This window comes from Apus apus, chromosome 3 (genome assembly GCF_020740795.1).
Source record: "Apus apus isolate bApuApu2 chromosome 3, bApuApu2.pri.cur, whole genome shotgun sequence".
Lineage (NCBI taxonomy): Eukaryota > Metazoa > Chordata > Aves > Apodiformes > Apodidae > Apus > Apus apus.
In genome coordinates this window covers 47,373,750-47,395,119 of record NC_067284.1, presented here as the reverse complement: position 1 = coordinate 47,395,119, position 21,370 = coordinate 47,373,750, and the positions used below count along the sequence as shown (strand labels likewise).

The 21,370-nt window shown below is 36.2% G+C and overlaps 1 protein-coding gene across 4 annotated transcripts in view; it reads left to right on the top strand.

The window, feature by feature from the left end:
* Positions 1 to 21,370, top strand: part of XPO1 (exportin 1) — a 38,944-nt gene that overhangs the window by 9,364 nt on the left and 8,210 nt on the right. For all 4 annotated transcript variants that reach the window (XM_051614590.1, XM_051614591.1, XM_051614589.1 and 1 more), the window contains 13 exons: positions 2,895 to 2,967; positions 11,751 to 11,812; positions 11,892 to 11,936; positions 12,024 to 12,205; positions 12,678 to 12,726; positions 12,808 to 12,927; positions 13,014 to 13,142; positions 14,614 to 14,772; positions 16,977 to 17,174; positions 17,679 to 17,817; positions 19,603 to 19,784; positions 20,599 to 20,755; positions 20,869 to 21,032. In XM_051614590.1, the coding sequence (XP_051470550.1) occupies positions 2,895 to 2,967; positions 11,751 to 11,812; positions 11,892 to 11,936; positions 12,024 to 12,205; positions 12,678 to 12,726; positions 12,808 to 12,927; positions 13,014 to 13,142; positions 14,614 to 14,772; positions 16,977 to 17,174; positions 17,679 to 17,817; positions 19,603 to 19,784; positions 20,599 to 20,755; positions 20,869 to 21,032 (1,659 nt within the window). The remainder of the gene's footprint in view (positions 1 to 2,894; positions 2,968 to 11,750; positions 11,813 to 11,891; positions 11,937 to 12,023; positions 12,206 to 12,677; positions 12,727 to 12,807; positions 12,928 to 13,013; positions 13,143 to 14,613; positions 14,773 to 16,976; positions 17,175 to 17,678; positions 17,818 to 19,602; positions 19,785 to 20,598; positions 20,756 to 20,868; positions 21,033 to 21,370) is intronic.

The following is a 21,370-nucleotide window of genomic DNA, read 5'->3' as shown; positions in this document are numbered from 1 at the left end:
AATGTTTAAGTTGATTTATCAACAGTATTTTTAAAAACTCAAATTTGTCTTGTGAAAAATGAGATGATTAGAGGAACAGAAAGAAAGCAACAGGTAAAGAATTCTTCAATTTACATAAATTGCAAATTATTTGGTGCTAAATTTATGCACTATGACATTTGGCTTTTATGCAATCATATTTTTTCTTTAATTAAAGCTGTTAACACTACCTGATATTAATCATAATGTTCCATTATGTTGATTGCTTGTAATAGGAAGAAAAGGGGTGTCTTCCTGTGCAACTGACACAGCTAGGCTTTGACGGCAGGCCTCCACAAGGTCTACCCTTTTGATTCCCTTTAACTGAATTCTGTTCATCAATTGTTTTTGTTTCTTGGGAGGTGGGAGGGAAAGGGACTTGGTGCATAGAATAAGTAATAAGCGTACCATAGACATTTCTACCATAGGGATCATTTAATACTTTTTTCCCCAGTCTTTGCTGTTACCTGTCCCTCATCTTCATAACTGAGCAGTGAATTGCTATTAGACAATTAGAAATCAAGAGCAAATTCATTTGAAAGATCTCTAATTTATGCACAGTTTAAATGTGTTTGCATACACTGTCACTATAGCTGGTTTTAAGAGCAGGCTTCTGATAATTCAGATGGCAAAACTTGTAATTAGTGTCAGTGATTTTTTTTTTTTTTTTTTGGGCTTGGTGTATCTTGTTATCAGGGAAATACCAGAAGTGAGAACCATCAAATCAAATAAGGCTTAAGAACAAAACAAAAAGACCCCAGTCCCTTGTAGAGTGTTCAGGCAGGCTGATGAAGCTTTCAAAAGTGGTATAGCAAGAAAGGAGTGTAGGTGCAGATTGCATACAGTGGCTTTGTTACTGCTGCCATTCCATTTCACGTGTGAGTGTTAGGAAAAATGGACATACTAGTACTGAAAAAGAGATTAACAAGACTAAGAGAGTGCAGAATTAAAGTAATATATATATGAAAGAATGAGTAGAATCCTAATTAGCATGGACCTCTTCATGGCTTAAGGTACACAAATCTGAATTAGATATTAGATAGGAGGCATAGGTGTGGCAAATTGCTAGAGTTGTCTGTCCTTTTTGGAAATCTCAAGTGGGGAAACAAAAAGATGAGGTTTGTCCTTAGTTTGTCAGGATTTTCTTTTAGGTTCTTTTTGGTCATCTAGTGCTTTTGTAAAATGAAACTAGACTCTCCATTCTCCTCTTTAAAAGCCAAGTAGGTTGACTTGTGGAAAAAAGCCTGGAAGCAAAACTAACATTTTTGGTTGACTGTTACCTAAAAGGACTATTAATACATATGCCTGTAGAATCTAGAAATTGTAACTAGATTTTAGGTCTGTTTCAAGAAAGTTAGCACTGTCTGGTATCAGTGTTCGTACTTTCAACATAGAAGCTTTTATCAGTATGTTGGGTATTGTGAGCCTGGATCAGGTGCAGATGGTGTCTGTAAACCTGTAGCATTGAACGAAGTCACTTTCTGTGAAGTGTTTTGATTAAGAATGTTTTCCCTTATGAACATTCCTTGGACTTAATTTTGCTTTTTGTGTGTAGTAATTAAGTACATTTATAGATTAAAATCTAGTTGTTAAACTTTTGCTGCTGACCATGAAGAAAAAGGTACCCTGCCAACTATCCATTAGTGCATAATTTTTCTTGGTACCCAAGATTTTGGAAGATGACAGAATATTTTACCAATTCAGGATATAAACTTGAAACTTGTGGGAATTTAGGTTGGACAGAGCAAAGGGAAGCAGGTTATGCTAAGATGAGAACAGCAAAAATTTAATCTTAATACAATGTAGTTTGGGACAGTCTACATTGTGTTTTTTTAAGTTTAAGTTTGTATGATCCCTTTGGTTGAAATACTAATGATCCTATTTTGTATAACAACTAACCATTTTAAAGAGGAACTCTTATTCTCAGCCAAACTTTTAATGGTGAAAACTTGAGTTTACCTTTCAGGCATTGATGTGGTATTTTTTTCTTCTTAATCCACTGCAGATAAAGTAAATGCAAAACTCCTCATCCCCTTTTCTCTCCTGTCTATTCATGCTAATGGGGTTTTACATATTAAAGTTCTTCGATCATATAACCACAAACGTCTTTCCCTGTTACTGTGAGTTGACAGTAGGGACAAATGGGCAGAGGGACTGGCCTTACTGGTTACTTTGCAAACATAATGGTTTTGGGTGAGAACATAGGAAAGAATTCCTGAAAGGTAAAAGGATTTCAAAGAACTTACTCGCATTTTTATTATTCTTTGACTGAGCACAAAAGTTCATCTTTAAATAGTAGAAATAGCTGCCATATTGGGGTGGGTATTTAAATTAAAAAAACCTGTGGGTTGTCTTGCTGTTCCTAAAGTAACACACCAGTGAAGCTTGGGAAATACTCTTTAGAAAGTGCCAGTGTCAGAACGTATGATGCTAAGACAAATTTTTTTTTTTTCAGCTCTTAGAGGAACGATAGGAAGCTTGAGACCATCCAAGCTGCTAAATATTTTAGGAGCCTGGTTGTGTTAATTCTTGAACATTAGAGCAGTCATTTATGATGCAGATACATATCTGGCTGCTACTTTCTCTTCTCCAGATAGCCAAAATTGTCTGCCAGAGGGCTTTTCATTATTTCCCCCCCCCCCCTCCTGGTGTGAGCATGATCAAACAGCAGGACTTAGCATAGTGAAGAATAAAACAAGAAAAAAAAATGCATGAAACCTCAGTAAATGGGTGAATAGACATATCTTTAATAAAATTTTTAGTTTAATAATCTTGAAGTCTTAGATGTTAAGTGTGAATGTCTGATTGAATGAGAGTCCTGAAAGTTAGTTAGTCCTACAGTAATGTACTCACATCTTGTTCTTCTCCAATTTCAGTATTATGGACTGCAAATCTTGGAAAATGTGATAAAAACAAGGTGGAAGATTCTTCCAAGGAACCAGTGTGAAGGTAGGGAAGGGCTTTTTGTTGTCTTCTCTTAACTTTGTATATTAACTGAGATTTAGTATGTCAGTGCCATGTAAGTAATTTTCAGCTTCAAATACAGTTATGGTAGTAACTTCTCATCATGTTGTAAGACCATCTGTGCTTTTCTGGATGATGAAACCTTGTCTTTCCCTTTTGTTCTAATGGTCTCAATGAGCCCTTGAAATTCTGTAAAGGCCATGAGAGGGTTGGGAGGTAGTGTGACTGAGAGTTTTGAAACATCATCTCTTAAGTGTTGTACTGACCTATGGGCCAGACTTACCTGAAGTGGTCTAGCCCTAGGCAGCTTCTGAAGCTGGCTCGTGGCCTTGAGGTAGAGGTTTTGATTCTATGTACTTGGCACAGGAGGCTCTCTCTCTTGAGCCTGTCTGGGCTGTGTATGCAGCCAACACTTGTTTTGCTGATAGACTGTAGTCTGTCTTGAAGTATGTGTAGATTTATGTGACTTTTTTGAAATTGTATGCAGTCATAATTATGTAAAAAAAGAAACACTAAATGCACAGTCTTACGTATCAATGGTCTTTCATTCTTTTAGGCAATGAGGTACTATAAAGTCTGCTTTTAATTCATGTAAGTGTAGTATATGAAGCTAAACTGGTCTAACTGGAAGTGCAGTGTAGGGCAAATCCCAGCCTTCTGTCATTGCAAGAAATTTGGAAGTCTTAAAATAAATGCTGTGTTTTGACTTCAGTTGGTTTTTGGTCTCTTCCTCCCTTGTAGCTATAGTTAATGTAGATACCTCTATGGTACAGGATTAGTGCTTGTTCATGTAGCTTTCAGTCAAGTCATGATAACTTGGACTTGAGAAAATTAAGCACATCTACGTTAAATTCTTGACACTGAATGTTATCACCCCTTTATATGTGGCTTTTTACTTAAAAGGTGGTTTTGGAATTCATTAAAGTTATTAAAAATTGCCGTGTTCTGCTGTGAGCTTTTATTGACAATGCTAAGATGTGCTTTTAGGTTTTATTGCCAGTGCTTAGGCTCCGAAGCTACATTGAATAAAAAGTAGTTGCAAATGTCAATGGAAATAAATATGTAGAGGGACACTTCTGTATTTTTGTGATTGTTATTCTTCTCATCTCCCCTCCCTTCTAACAGTTGACAGATAAAGCTTAGCTTTTTTTGAAAGTGGAAGTAAGGTTTTATGTTCAGTCTGCTCTTGGAAACAGACTTGCAGGCTTCAAGGGAATAAATTCTACTAAGGTTCAAACACAGCTATGTCCTTTAGAGAAACTAAAAGGGCATCCTGAAATTAGGTCTTGTGTATGCTTTTAATAATTAGAGTATTCCTGATGATAAGAACTTAGTTTCAGCATCAGGAAGTTGTTAACCTAAAGTTTTTGATGGTGGGAGCAATGCAGGAAGTAAGGAAGGAGTCAATAATGTGAAGGAGTTACTCAGCTTACTACTTACTGACTGCTGGTGAAGTGGGGTGTAGTAGAATACTAGATGTCAGAGAGGTAGGCTTACTTGTTAGTTTGGAATGGAACAAGTGCCAAGAACAGAATATGGTTCAGTAATTCGAAGTAATGTTATCTATTCTCAAGATGTCAAGATAATACTGGATAGTTGGCTTAAATGAACTGTGGAACTGATGTATTTGAGTTGGTGTTTTAGTTTTTTGCTACTTCACTGTTTGCAGGCATGGTAATACTGTTTGACTAGTTCCTCTAGTCTTGAGAAGATGCAGTAACTGTAGCTTGATACATTACAATGCAAAATACAGTTACTGTCTGTAGTTGTGCAGTCAACTTTGAGTATTCTTATTTTTCCTGACTTTTGTACTTAAGATCCCAGAGGAAAGAAATTAGTCTTCCTAACAAATGTGTGTCATTATTTCAACTTAAAAAAAAAAAAATCTCTTTACAGAGCCAGACTAAAATTGCAAAATTTACTACCCTCACACTTACGGGGAACTGAGTTAGTTGGCTTTTACTTGTCTGGCTTCTTCTGTACTTCACTAGAAGCGGAACCAAGTATGTTCAGAGTATTGTGTCATTTGATCCATCTTGATCTCGGTGTAGTAGGGAGAATCAGTGTTTCATCCAGTTTCGTCTGGTCTGTGGTGGGTTATTTTGTTGAGTTTTTTTTGGCTGTTGGTACTGGCTGGTACAAAAAAAAACTGCTCCAGAGCTCATTCAGATGGTTGGATTACTTGAAAGATAAGACGACTGATTGAATGGAGGTTTCCTTGATTCTGATTCCAGTCTTTCTTTTAGTTGATGGGATTTTCCTGTTGTAACTAGTAAAATATGAGCACAGGAATCAGAAACTCAACAAAAGTTAGGCTTAGTAACAAAGCAACTCATGCAGGTTATAAATGAGTTAAATTTACTTTGTATCTTTATAAAACTTAAGATATATAATTTAATTTGTGTAATAAATACAGCTGACAAATCTCTTGTTAAGAGATAAAACTAAATCAATTTGTGAGAAAATACTGCTTTCTCTTTGTAGCAATAGCAGTGCTAAAGAGTTGAAACTTAAGAGCAGAATCAGTCAGTGAATTGGAAAGGTTTTGAAACGACCTGCATGAAAAAACTTTTTGAGAAATAATATGATGTCATTACAGAGCCTGAACTCTAACCTTTTTCGGAGTTGTTGGGCCTTTTTTGTTGTGGGGTTTTGTTTTTGTTGTTGGGTTTTTTTTGTGGTGGTGTTTGTTTTTTTTTTTTTTTTTCTTTTTTTCTAGTTGTATCTCAAGATGTACATCAGAGTGACTTGATGAGCCCTGAGGTTAGCCAGGGTTTTGTTACCACTTTTGTCTGAATGCAGGGAAGTTTTCATTTCCAGCTTGGAATTACAAATTAAAGTAGGAAAATGTTTTCTTCAGATGTGTAATTTGGATTTGAAACTCTTTAAGTTTGCTTTCATTTTCACATAGCTTTTAGTCCTGAGCTCTTCTGGTCCTGTTACCTTCTTTCTAACTTGTAAAAAGTTTCTTCTGTTTCTCAGGAGTCACTGATTTTGAAGGTTGAGGATTTTATGCACTGTGTCTGTATCTTCCCATAATCCTAAAACAAGTATTGGGGGAAACATTTTAAATTTCTAAAATACTTCTGTGGTTACTCTGCTTTCTCTTGTTCGTGAATTTTTTTGTTTTTGGAGTTAGCAGTTTGATCCAATTGCTCACCTGGTTATATAGACAAAAGTAGAATTTATGGAACACAAAACTGGTAAAATTCAGTTAAGTGAGGTGCCTGGCCTTGCATACTCAGCCTTCAGACGTGTTTAGTAGTAGACCATAACAATGGGGTAGACTTGCTCTTTATAATGTATTGAGTCCTTAAGAGAATGCTTTAGATTGCTGTTACATATGTACAAATGATGTAATGTGGTTTTCATTCAAGCCTGACAGGCTGCTTTAGTGAAAGGCAGACAGGCATATTCCAGAGCATCCCATGCAGTGGTGCAATTCACTTATATGCAGAGTATTGTACCCTCATTCTCAAGTAAAAATTCTCAGACTGAGGTGATACTAAATTGCTTTAACCTTTGATACTCTGAAGAGTTGATTGTTTAATAATGCTTTTAAAGGATGTTACCTGATTTAAAGTGCTATGGTCTCAATAGGATTTTCTTTTACATTTTGAAAACTTGCCTAGAAATAAAGACTTCTTGGTCTTCCAGTTCAGTGATACATTTCATTAACCCTGTAATGTGAAATTAAATTATGTTCTTGTGAACAGAGTGAGCTTGTCTGGAGTGTTTTGAGTTGGAATAGATAAGCACTTAATTATGAAACCTGAATTGCTTGTACAACTTTTCCTCATTTTGGAATGGAAAAAAAAAAAGTGTTCAGAGAGGTGCAGTTTAGTTGCTCATAGAAAGGTCCTGGCTTTAAGTGTAAAGCTTTTGATGTGATGGAAGCTGTGGTTGAAGAGATTTTTCTGTGGAGTGATTAGATATTGTAGTGGAAATTTTTGGCCTGTTTTGTGAAGACATATTTTTTGATTCTCTTTAATGAAGGGGGAGTGAGCTAAATGGCAGCACTTCTGTGCATGTGGGAGAAGACAAGCTCCATGCCCTTTTTAAGCATTTTCACAAATTAGATTTTTTTTTTTCTTCCCCTCTGCTGAAAAGCGAACAGATAATGGATTGATTGGGTTCACCACTAATGGGGAAAGATGACTTTTGGGACAATATGGGAACGCATTGTTTCTTAAGACTAAAAATAAGATGATATTTTGTCCACATCTGGGGACTACTTAAACAGTTTAGTGTAAATGTGTGTGCATACAAACATCCCTGGAGGAGACAACTCAGCTTTAGGATTTGAAATTCTAATTTTGGTTACAAAATACTGTGAATTTGCTGCATTATACTGCCTACTTGCTTCATTTATGCTTATTTAATATAAATGGATAATTTGTTATTTTTAAATAATGTAAACTTGTATGTGCAGCACAGGTTACAATAATTTTTAACACTTGTTACGTGTTTGGCGCTTTGTAGTGTGTCCAGCAGGTCGAGGGAGATTATCCTGCCTCTCTGCTCTGCCCTGGTGAGACCCCAGCTGGAGTGTTGCGTCCAGTTCTGGGATCCCCAGTTCAAGAGGGACCAGGGACGTGCTGCATAGAGTCTAACAGAAGGCTGTGAGGGTGACTGGGGGACTGGAACACCTGTCTTACGAGGAAAGACTGAGAGACCTGGGGCTGTTTAGTCTAGAGAAGACTGAGAGGGGATTTTATTCATGTATATAAGTGTCTGAAGGGTGGGTGTCTAGAAGGAAGGGCCAATCTCTTTTCAGTCATGCCCTGTGATAGAACAAGGGGCAATGGATGCAAGCTAGAGCGCTGGAGGTTCCACCTCAACGTGAGGAAGAACTTCTTTACCGGAAGGGTTACAGAGCACTGCTGCCCCCAGAGGTGATGGTCTCCTCTTGAGACTTTGAAGACCCATCTGGATGCGCTTCTGAGTGACTTGCCCTAGATTCTGTGGTGGTCCTGCTTTGGCAGGAAGGTTTGACTTGGATTTCTGGAGGTCCCTTCCAACTCCTAACATTCTGATTCTGTAACTGCATAAAAGTATGTCTTTTCCTGTCTTAAGAAGTAGTTTGTCTACAGGGGTGCGTTCATGGTTACAGGCCTTTATTGGATCATGATAGGAGCTCCTTGGTGCTCAGGTTACACAGCCTAGGTGAGAAATAATTGCTTCTGAAACTACACCCAGAGATTAAACTGTAGAATATTTCACACTTCACAAGTTTTGACTGCAGAATTTCCTAATGCTGGATATTGTGAATCCAGCTCTAACCATACACTTCCTCCAGAAAGTGTTTCAATATTACTTTGTTTGACTATATGAAGAGAAGCAACTTTCACATAAGCACTGCCCTGTCTAATACCCTAAAACTTTCTAAAAGGCCTTGAATTACTTTTTGTCCATAACTTCTGATGGTGATGATGTCCAGCCTTTCTGATAATTAGAACTCAATTTGAAGTTGGAGCTAGGTTGAGCTGCTACTAGCTGCTGTGGAACAGGTGTTGCTAACTTGTGCATTTTTTAGTGTCTTTAAGCCAGTACTGGTGCTTCTCTGGGCCTTTAGTGAACTGGTTCATGGAAGTAAGCTGGCAGAATATTGTTTCAAAACAGTTTTGAAACTTGACCTTTTTTGGTAACTATTTTTCTACTTACAGTGTCTCTGAACAAGTTCTTGAGCATGTGCTAGGACTGCCACTGCTGTGTCAATTTAAGTTTTGGAAAGGAAACTGCTCTCTTTGGTTGGTTGTTGTGAGATCAGCATACTTGTAATGTTGGGTGGTCCTTGAAAAATGCTACTTGTGTCCTGAGTATTTTGATAGTCTTTCCTCTGCATCCTCCCCTCCCCCCACCCCCCCCCCCTTTTTTTTTTTTCCCCTTGTTTTATTGGAAGGTCTGTTTTCTAGGAAAATGTCTCTTCCTGTTTGGCTCAGTGAAGAGTCTAAACTTGGCAGTTGTGTTGTTGCTGTCTTTGAGACTTCTTCAGCTGCTTTTGTGATAGAAGGAGATCTAGGCACTGTTTGAGTGGCTTGTGTGTCCCATGCCTGCTTAAGAACTTAAGTTCTCAAAACACACTGATCTGAGCAAATCCAGTGGACTGCTACTCTCAACCAGTTTTTGGGCATTTTCTGCTAAAAAGTGCTTACTAACTTATGCGTTGATTTTTGTAAGCATATGAAGTTAGAGCTTTTTTCTTCTACTGAGAATTTTATTTCCTATGGAATGATAAAGAAATGAACAATTAAATATGGAGCAAAAATCACAATACTTGAGTTAAAAAGTGCCATTTAAGCAAAAAAAAAAAAGGCAGTAGAGAGAATTGGATAGCTTCTGCTTTTAAGGGATTAAGAATATTACTTTATTCACTGGATGGAAGCCTGCAGCACGACCTGTGAAAACCAGCAGGCTTTTTAGGTTGTCTTTTGAGCTGTGGTGACAATTTTTTTTCAGTGGACAAGCTTTGAAACTGAGGAGCTGTGTTTTATCTGCTCATCTGAAGGCCAGATCAATGGTGGCATAGCATTCAAGTTGTAAATAAACAGCATAATACTATTGATGGAGCAAGATGGAAAATATACAGCTTTGGAGTCGGAAGTCTTAAGAACAATACTCAGGTTTTAATTCCTTTTTGAAATGCAGAGTAGTAGCAGTAAGCTTCCCTTAGTGGTTTGGCAGGCAGTTAAAATTAGTTTCTGGCACTGCAAGCCTATTTCCGTACTATTTTGGGGGCTTTCACGTCTCATTTATGAATTACTGTAATGCTACATCAAAGTGTGTTTTTAGTTTTAAAATACTAGAGCATGACTGTGATGTCAGACTAGTGCTAGTGTTTGGTAGTAGCTTTTACCTAGGGATATTTATTTTGTTGATGATAAGTTTTCAGGAATAGTGTCAATTGATCCCAGTTGATAATGATTAACAGTTTAATTTGTAATTGGCACTACCTGTAGAACAGCTCCAGTCTAGTACGTATCTAATGGCTCAAAGTCTAGACCTAGTTTTTCCAGATTTCATGAGAATGCAATTACCAAACTGGTTCTTTTAATCTTGTTGCTCAGGCCTGAAATGCAAGAAAATGACGAATTCTGGTAAAGTCTTAGAAACCTTTAAAAATGTAGAACAATGTCAAGGGGAAAACAAAATGTCTTCAACATAAGGCTGTTCATAGTGACAACTTCTTCTAAAACTTTCAATGTATGTGTCAGTTGACCATCTTGTTGAAGAAATGATTGAAACTAGATTTTGGGTTAATGAAATTGAATAGCAAATCGGACACCTTTCCCTATGACAACAAAATGCTTGCCTGGTTTGAAGGAGTTTAATCCATGGTGTGGTCATATGATTTGTTACGTCAGAGCTATGTTGAAGTAGAGCTATTAGTAATGTTCACCTAATGCAATGCATAGAGAATCTGGAGTAATCAGTTTCTTGAAGTGAGATGTTCTTGTACATCATGGTTTTAGATAGTACATTGTGATGAAAAGTCACTTGGAAAGCCATTATTTCCATGTCTTCAGTAATTGATAGATAATTGGTGAGGAGGAGCTGAGAGGTAGCATAAGGAAACTTCTGACAGCATAGCTTGCTGAAGGTTTTGTGTCGCTGGCTTTTTTGTTTGGTTGGTTGGGTTTTTTTGTGTGTGTGTGGTGTTTTTCATTGTGTTTGGGTTTGTGTTTTGTTTCGGGGTGTGTTTGGTTTTTTTTGTGTGTATGTTTTTTTTTGTGGTGGAGCTGAAAACTCTTTAAGAAACAAAACCGAAATGAGTGATTTTCAGTCTGTGGCCTAAGTCAACAAATTGTTAATTTAAATAAAAAAGCCCCAATAAAACAATTTATGGAATTTAGTAATCCATAACATCTTACGCATGCCATGAAAGCACAGTAGTTCAAATCCAAGTGCATCATATTATAGTGATGAATAAAATTCTAAGTTTTGTCCCTGTAAGATAATGCAGGGAAAACTTTGCTAAGCTCTGATATGGTGTCTCACTTTTTAATACTGTGATAGGAATTCCTGTTTTAAAATGGAGCACCTAATTAAACTGGAGCATCACTGAACTTTAACATATAGTGAAGGTGATGTATCAAAGCTTTCTGTGCAGTTCTAGCTAACTTGGCATTAAAACTGGAGTAATGCACAGAAAGCTCTATTCTTGGAATTCACTTTTTATTAATAAAACATTGGTTAAAGACAATGGAGGACTTTTCTTTGTCTTATGGCTTGCCATTGTAAACATTTGGGTGAGACAGTAAAAATGTCTGCCAACTTTAGAGTTGTTAGGTATGATCTGAAAATGCATAATGGGTAGAAATACATTTCACTGAGGGAGCTCTACAGCAGCATTTTTAAGTACCTATTGCAATGTCAGGGTCTGGACAGTGCTGGGTGCCATTTTTCTATCTTTGGCAACACAGTGTCGTGCAGTGCTACCAGTGCAGCGTTTGAGAAGCTGATAGATTTATCTGTTGCAAATAACTACAGGTGCACTCTAGGATCATTATTCTCTCTTCCTTTTGTTGAAAAACCTTAAGTGTAAAGCCATTTTGTACATCTGAAATACCCTCTTGCAGAACTGATAAAAAGGTGCTTTTTTTTCTGTGTAGCATACAGATTGAGAGATGTACACTGATGCCTCCATGAGTGTTCTTTAGAGATGTTTATTAAAAAAAAACAACAGGAAGAGTCTGAATTCAAAAGTATTTATTACTACATTTGCAATATCTGTTACAGTTGAAAATGAATTTCTAACTTTTCTGCAGGTATTAAAAAATATGTTGTCGGCCTAATTATCAAGACCTCATCTGATCCAACATGTGTAGAAGTAAGTGAATTCTTTTCAGGGGAGGAAGAGGGATGGGACAATGTCACACGTAACCTGACTCTCCTCTCCTCTTCTCCAGAAAGAGAAAGTGTATATTGGGAAACTGAATATGATTCTTGTTCAGGTAAGCCAGCATTCATAATGTTTTATATGTTACTTAAAAAGTCTTTGGCTTTTCATATGTGTCTAACATGGATGCTTCACTTTTCAGATACTGAAACAGGAATGGCCAAAGCACTGGCCAACATTTATAAGCGATATTGTGGGAGCAAGCAGGACTAGTGAAAGCCTTTGTCAGAACAATATGGTCATCCTTAAACTATTGAGTGAAGAAGTGTTTGATTTTTCCAGTGGCCAGATTACTCAAGTAAAAGCTAAGCATTTGAAAGACAGGCAAGTATATATATTTAAATTTTAATTAATAAGGCAGACTTTTTACTTGCATCTGAATAGTTGCTCTCACTTTGAGCTTTTGAGTGAACACCTGCAGCTGCCTAATTTGATTTTGAGACTGAGGGGGTTGCTTGTTTTTCTTCAAAGCAGTACAGTTAGGTGATACCAAACTTAGTTTATACACATAGATATTTCTGCCTTATTACAAGTAGCATCTGTGAACCAATGCTTCATACACTCAGGTATTCAGCATTGTTTGTGTTTTCAAGTCAGAATTTGCAGGCACAGACTTGAAGGTACTTCAGAATATGCATTATTACTATGAAAATGGTAAAAGCCAGGTGGCTTGGGAATGCCTCTATGGGTGTAGGTCTTCAGGACCTGTTCTGTGAGTGTACACATTTTGATCAAAGTAGATACAGGATTGTTTATGGAATGTGGAAATGCTTACTTTGTATTTATTTTTTTACAGCATGTGCAATGAATTCTCTCAGATATTTCAATTGTGTCAGTTTGTAATGGTGAGTCTTACTTTAATGATATTTTAAATAATTTCTCCCTTCATGCATAACAATATTATAAACACTAATGGTTGTTTACAGGAAAATTCCCAAAATGCTCCCTTAGTTCATGCGACTTTGGAAACTTTGCTACGATTTCTGAACTGGATTCCTCTGGGATATATATTTGAGACCAAGTTAATCAGCACACTGATCTACAAGGTATCCAATCAGAAATTGACTGCTCCTAAATTGAAGAAAGTTTCAAAAAAGTTTTACATGTAACACTACTTTTCTTCTCTCAATAGTTCTTAAATGTTCCCATGTTTCGAAACGTCTCTTTGAAGTGCCTCACAGAGATTGCAGGTGTCAGTGTAAGCCAGTATGAAGAACAGTTTGTAACACTTTTTACGTTGACCATGATGCAGTTAAAACAGGTAATGTTTTTAATAAACCTCTGGACTGTTTCATTTCTCAGAATCAACTTCTGTAAGAGCGTAGTTCAATTTACAAATATATATTCATTCTAGAGCTCCTGATAAGTATTCTTCAATGGTGTTTATTGATCAGAAAGTGCTAAGTGTATTTTTTTACTTTAAACCACAGCTGTATTTCTACTGCATTGAGTTTTGATTAATTTAAGAGGCTTTTTGAACACTTGGACTGTTAGTTAAGGAAAGTTGAGAGAGAGGCAACCAAGCACTGCATGACTCCTAATACTTAAACTGACCTAACATATGCAAGTTGCTATTTAATTTTAGTAACTGATAGAAACATTTGTCAGTTTAAAGCTATGCTTTAAATTTCTATAACTTGATGATTCTCTTCCAAGGAGTTCAGATTCAGGTACATGGTTTTGTAGCTTTCCCACAAGCTTTCCTGAAGTGAACAATGCAATGTTTTTTGACAATTTTTTTTCTCCATTTGTCATGATGGTCTGTCCATCTTAGAGGTTCTTTCAAACAGGTTTCTTTTAGTATCCGGTTCCCCAGCTTCAAGTGGAGCTATAGGACAAGGCAAATTTTTGCATGTGCCAAGGTTATCTTGTGTTAGGCAGCTGAACATGACTTTATCAGGTTTTACGGATGATACTCTAGGTTCTACATGCAAATTTAATCTGGTTCAGGTTTTTCCTCAAAACATCAAAGGTCAAGTTGGGTATTTGGCAGGTTTTGCAACCTGCAGGTTCTTAGCGTGACTGTTGCGTATGGTTTGATTCACAGTTGAAATTATTGCAAATACTTGACTCTCTCGCATTTGTAAAATTAAGTTGGAGAACAATCAAAACCACACAAAAGCTGGCAGCAGTAGAAGTGTAAAACTTTGTTCAGTAGCTTAATGGTGTTGACTTTAAAGAATATAGTTATCACTACTTGATAAGAATGTTGAAAATGTATTGTGACAGAATTTGAGAGCCAACACATCACTTAAGAGGCACCAGAGATCTCTACAACATTAGTGTACATTCCAGTGTCCTTCAAGAGACTTCCTTGCTCATTTCTAAATATTATGGATGAGGTCTTTAATGCTGTTTTAACATTATGATGTCATGTTTTGAAACAATATTACTACAGGTAAAAACCATGTTTGGAACATTGCTGCCTGATGGCAATTGGAAATGTTTTTTTTAGAGCAGATGCTTTTCTTGTTTACAACTGCTCTTACAATAGATGGAAAAAGGTGTAGTTCATCAGAACTTTTTAATCTGTTTGCATTTTTGCCTTATTGTCCATCTTGAGATCAAGAAGGAAATGAAGGAGCTGTAAGACATTCTTGGAAGAAAGTTGTGTAAAGAGGCAATGCCATGAAAAGCAGAAGGCTTTTCCAGAAGATAAAAAAAAAATTGTTAGAGTAGTTCTTCTGTATAAAATGGGAATTTTTTTATTATGTCTGTATTCTTTTTATTAGATGCTTCCTTTAAATACCAATATCCGACTTGCATACTCAAATGGAAAAGATGATGAACAGAACTTCATTCAGAATCTCAGTTTGTTTCTCTGCACGTTCCTCAAGGAACATGGTCAACTTATAGAAAAAAGATTAAATCTGAGGGAAACATTAATGGAGGTAAGTTGCTCAGTTCATTTGCTTTCAAAATGATGTAGCAAGAGTATTCTCACACAAAATGGATGTGATAGTATAATTTCTAAGTCATTGTACTTAGAGTGGGTAAGAGGAAAAAAATTTCCTTCACATAATTAATAAATCACATGAATAATAATAATAAAAAAAACCAAGCAGTTTTCTAAATGTTTGTTTCCTAGTATGGCACTCTATTTGCAGTGATCCTATACTAGTATGATGTCTGAAGACCATAGGTATCTGTCTTCTCCTCTTCTTACATGTTTCTCTTTGGAAGTGTTAAATACTGCTTTGAAGTAGACGAATATATTCTTTTTCCATGGGTCTTTCCATACAGTGTTTTGTGTTTAAGTTGTTTAGGAAAAGTTGCTGTGACTGATCAGCCCCCGTGAAACAGCTCAGTTAAAGTTTTCATTCAGCATCCAGAGCTGGTTTCTAGGGTACAGCACATGGTGTAGTTGAGTGCTTCCATCCTGCTGTAACTTGCCTAACTTGCCATTTCCCAAAGTTTAACTCAGCACAGCCCCTTGAAGCACCACTTCAGTGCCCAGAATCAAGCCCTGTTCAGATATGGAAGCGACAGGGTAAGAAACTGCCCTGAGGCAGAAGTAGAAAAACAATACTGCAGTTTAAACCTAGAGACCAGTCCCATTGAGAGGAGAAAATACATATTGCAGGTGGATTAGCTGTAACCTAACACCCATGTGAATTCATTCTAGTCTACTTTGCAGCTAGTATTCCCAATGTATTACTTCTGGAGGTAGCCCTTTACAAAATATGAGTATTAAGTTGGTTGCAAATAATGAATTATACCTCATTTAGAAGTCGGACTAAGAGGAGTATCCCTTTTTTTAAGAACAAATTGCTGAACTTTCAGGTGGTATGCTTTGAAAATAACTGTGATTAGGGAAGCACACCTAAAATTTCTACCTGTCTTGAGGCTTTTTCAGGAAAATGTATCAGCAGCTGAAGCTGTTGTATGTACTGGTCAACTGTGTACATTGGAGTCCTGTTTTTTAGGTATTGGCCTCCTTTCTTGTCCTTGGCTATTTTAAAGTCATCTTTAAAAAATGACATCTACAAAACTCAATTCTGAACAGTTTTGAGTGTTATATAGGATATTTACATGTTTCACAAAGTTCTTGGACTGGCCTAAAATGGTTGCAAATTCCACTTTTGCAGTGTAATAAAATATAGTTCCACAGCTATTTTAAAAAGTTCTAGGTCATTCTAACCTGTTCGTTCCTGCACTTTGAATGTATAAAGTCTTCTGAAATTGCTCCATGGATTCATTTGAGCTGTGTAGACTGTGAAGCTACATTGAGCTGTAGACTGTGAAGGAAGCTACATGAGTTACTGCAAGTGAAGTTACCAAGAAAAATTGGTGTGTGTAAAACTAATGTATGGTCGTTTTGAATCTCTCTTTGATGTTATAGATGCTGAATCAGGTCTTTACCATCTAAAATGCTCTTGAGTTGCTGTGGTATTTGGGCTATGAAAATGTCTTGGGATTTCATTGTTTCATTCTGGTTATTCACTGGTGGGCTGTTGCTTTGATATCTTTCACTTAGGGGCTGAAAAATAAGCTAAGCCAAAAATGTCTGACTATGTAATTCTAATTTCTATGGTTGTTATCTCAGTCTGTCAGAATTGCATCAGTGGCCTTCCCTTCTCAGTCTGCTGTGGTTGTTCTGTCAGGAAAGAGGAAAATATTCTGGTAGATGGCTTCTGTGGGAAGCAAGTGGACAGTAGGGCTTTGATGGTTGCCTGCAGTTATTCCGTGTGTAAGGATACAGAACAAAGTAGCAGTAATAGTCTTGAGAGTAGCACTCATTGAAACTAGCTGTTGAGGGCTTTTGAGGCTCTAAAACAAGATGCCTTGCAGAAGTTCCAGAAGGCTGAGTTTGATGGCTTACAGACAGACTGATTTGGTTATGGCATTTTTCAAGAGGTTTAAGAATTTATACACACTTGGAAAATAACAGTATTTGACAGGGTGCTTTGTTTATTACTTGCTCCACCAGTCAGAAACCTGACTTATAAGTAATGTTACTGCAGTATTAGTCCCTCCTTTCTAGCTTTCATGTTAATTTGATGTTTTATCAGTGTTTGGATAACTGAACTTGAAGCAGTGTCATTTTATCTGCAGAAATAGTCAGTAATCAGATATTTAAACTACACTTTTCCAGGCTCTTCATTATATGTTACTGGTATCAGAAGTTGAAGAAACTGAAATTTTCAAGATTTGTCTTGAATATTGGAATCATTTAGCTGCTGAGCTCTACAGGGAAAGTCCGTTTTCAACATCTGCTTCTCCATTGCTTTCGGGAAGTCAACACTTTGATGTTCCTCCAAGGAGACAGCTTTATTTGCCTGTGCTGTCCAAGGTAATCCATGCTTAAGTAAAGGCACTGTAAAGATTTAGATACTGTCCTGAATTTAGAGATTTTGCTTCACGTAAGAGGTGACATAAAAAAACTTTTTTGAGTAGTTGGTAATTAATTCAAGTCTAATTATTCAATGTGCTGCAGTTGCAGAAATACTTAGATAACAGTAGACAACAGGAAGACTAATATGGTGGTTCCAATTTTGAAGATACTTATTCTGAATGTGAGACTAATAAAAAAATCTGTATCAAACTGTCTCGTTAAATAGATAAAGGCTGGAGTACTACAGCTGGAGGAGGAAAAACCTGTGTGTAAAAAGTGGTCCTGTTCCTCATGGCTTTTTAGTTAACGTGTCTCTGTGGATTTTGTGAGCTCTTTTCATGAAGTGCTGGATATACCCTTTGCTCAGGCTTTCTGAACAGAGTACTCTGGAAACACCTGTGGAGCTCCATGTGTATCTTCATGTTACAGTTTGATTCCATTTTAACATTTTGCAACATACAGGTTCGATTGCTAATGGTTAGTCGTATGGCTAAACCTGAAGAAGTACTAGTTGTGGAAAATGATCAAGGGGAAGTAGTACGAGAATTCATGAAGGATACAGATTCCATAAACTTGTATAAAAATATGCGAGAAACACTGGGTAAGTGTACTAAGCTGTTATTTTTGTGCTCTAAGTCTTTGTGCATCAGCATCACGTAATGTTACATAACTTGGTTAAGTGGTAATACGCTACTTAATTTTTTGTCTCTTGCCTTTTGCCACTGAAGAACACCTTTTAATATTCCTCTATCAAAATATTTCATACCCAGTGAAACCTTAGTTGTGTCAGAAAGCTGTTAAATTAGGATTTTTCTGAAGTGAACTTGCTATATATTGTCACTTGTAGTCTTGTGTAGACCAAACACTCATCAGCAAAAATTATTTATTCCTTCAGTAGGTCTTCTGAATAATTCAGATTTTTTATAGTATTCTATACAAAACACAAAATTGCAGCCTGAACTTGAGTTTCAGAAATCTTTTTTTGAAGTGAGTGCATAGGTCTTAAAATGAATGACATTGCATGAAAATACAAAAGCTGCTATAAATTAGATATCATGTAGGAAAAAAACCAACTGTAAGCTGGGATTGCACTGAAGAACACCAGGATTTTTATTGCATTTAACGTAGCAAGTATACTTTTTATTGGTATGCATATACCAGTACATGCTAAGTCTCATGTTCAACTGTGACTGTTTTATCAGTGAATTGATAGTTCTTATATATTGTAGTGATATTAGGGGTTTTTGAGGCAAGAAAAAAATTGAGTCCTAACTGCAATTAGAGGGTGTGTGGGGTTTTAGAATTGTTACATATTTAGGGCATAAAATCTTAAATACTAAATAATAATTTATCAAATGCCTTAAGGGAACAGTGTTTAGTAACAGGTTTATGAATGTGGAGAGAGAAAAGCTGTGTGATTCTAAATGTTTGTGCATTTTTTTTGTTAACTGTCACCTTTGTGATGTAAGAACAGCCAGCATTAGATGAATGGTTCTAATATTTTTTAATACAGAACATGAAAAAAGTATTTTTGATTTATTTACTGTATTAAATGCTTAGTTTATTAAAATTATTACTGTATGTCCTGAACACTGGTAATATTTCCAGATACAGGATTATTTATATGGAAATGCCGGTTTAATTACTATCTGATTTTCTGGTGTTAGCTATTGCTTACAATGTATTACGTGTAAGATTCACTTAAAAAAAAAAATAATTAAAAAAAAATAATAAAAGAATGTGGTGGAAGCTGTATTCTGTGGCATGGTAAAAATCTGTTTCTGAAACTGACCTTAAAGTGCTTTTGACTTGCTGGGATTTAGAATTTTATATTAGAGACACTAATCCTATTAGGGGCTGATGCAAGTGTCTGAGTTGTGATAGTTAAATCTTCCCATCTACACTTGTTTAGGAGAACAAACTTCACTGGGTTATTGCAACTACCAGACTTAATGACACTGAAGTAAAGAGCAAGAGAAAATAGATCGACTTTTTACACACCAAATAATGTCCCCCATAGGTAGCCAATCCTAAATTCTATATGAATCATCAGTATGTATGCATTTTGTTAATAGTTTAATTTGGCAACTTTACCAATTTGACTTGTATGAGAAACATTTGTTGATTTAGCCTTTTTTTATATTGTTTGCATGTGTTGTTTTGCTGAGATCCCTTGGAACAAACAAATTCCCATAAAATTGTCTTTAAAACACAGTTTTAACACGTTTATTTTCAAGTATTTTGTTTGTTCTGTCATAAGGTCAGGAAAGAAGCATTGCACTTACCTAACAATTTAGTTGTTCTTAAAACAGATTAACTTTGCTTGTGGAGATGTGATCCAGGTTGTTGCTTTAAAATGTGCCTCTTCAATGTTGATATCTTTCAGTTTACCTTACGCATCTGGATTATGCAGACACGGAGCGAATTATGACTGAAAAACTTCATAATCAAGTGAATGGAACAGAATGGTCGTGGAAAAATTTGAATACTCTTTGTTGGGCTATAGGCTCAATCAGTGGTGCAATGCATGAAGAAGATGAAAAAAGATTCCTTGTTACAGTAATTAAGGTATCATGGTGCAAAACTAAAAGCTTTGTCACAGTATTTTATGCTCAAGAAACTAAATTCACAGAAATACTGCTGATGTTGTTAGTAAGATACCTTGTATGGCAAGCAATTTTATAAGAAAAAATGAATGGGAAATGTTACCTCCAGAATTAAGGCTGATTAATTGGTTAGCCATGAGTAGTGCGTTAATCCACATGTCTTTCCATGGTGAAATACTCAGGGATAAAATTTAGTGTATGATGAAGTGTTTTTCTTCAGGAATGCAGAAGAGATGAAGAGAGATTAATTATGAAATAAAGGAGAAGGGCAAAATAGTCCAAGTTATTCAGTAGCTAGCACCCTGCTAATTTGCGTGTTCCATACATTTGTTGATCAAACAAAAATTTTTACAAAAAAATTTTTTGTAAATGCATGCATGGAAAGGGTGCAGGAAGAAACATTTTTGCAAGAGTCATGGATGTCACTTTAAAAAATCATATGACTTCACAAGCCTATTATTGATAGCAGCTGCTTGGTCAGCATTCAGTGTTGTGAGGCTTGTTGAAGTACCCCCTGCAGAAATCTTTTGCTGTATTTAAAATGGAGATTTCCATAGTTGAAAACATGGTGTTTCTAGTTTTGCTGAAACTTAAGAAGTGGAATCACCTCAGTCTTCATCCACTTGAAGTTTTTTTATTTGTTATTTGGACTTTGAGCTTTATTATGGCAATAAAGTTTATCTTGAATGTAGCTCCTTCTAGGATTTTATACTTGCAGTGCTTTTAATTGAACTGGACCAACTTGGAAAGGAAACAAAAAATATGTTATGTTACAGGATCTCCTGGGACTCTGTGAACAAAAGCGAGGAAAAGACAATAAAGCCATTATTGCATCAAATATAATGTACATAGTAGGTCAATACCCAAGGTTTTTGAGAGCTCACTGGAAATTTTTGAAGACAGTAGTCAACAAGCTGTTTGAATTTATGCATGGTAAATATGTTTTCCACTTGATGTTTTAATTATTCAAAAAGAAAATTTGATGTTCATACATGGATGTGTATGAGAGAGAAATACAAAGCAGTAATTGATATGATTTAATTTAGAAACCCATGATGGCGTCCAGGACATGGCTTGTGATACCTTCATAAAAATAGCACAAAAATGCCGCCGACATTTTGTTCAGGTTCAGGTGGGAGAGGTCATGCCATTTATTGATGAAATCTTGAACAATATTAATACAATTATCTGTGACCTTCAGCCACAACAGGTAAGATTCAGTTTTGTGGATGATTCTTAAAGACAAATGAAAAGTTACTTCATTTTGAAGTGTAGTAGTGGCTTTTGAGGCTCAAATTACATTCCTTAGTTATGAGCGTGATTAGGTTGCGTTACTGAGATATCACTTGGAATGCTTGGAAGGAAAATTAACACGCATTTAGTTGGAATTTTGATTTGTGGAATATTTTAACAAGTAAATAAGACCCTGAATCTAGTTTGTGGTTCTACTTTGGGAAGAAGTAATACATTACTATAGTAGTAATCCTGTACCTGTTGGGTTTATGAAGGGAGGAGCAATCCAAAAGCATGTTATTTTTAAGAAAGGTA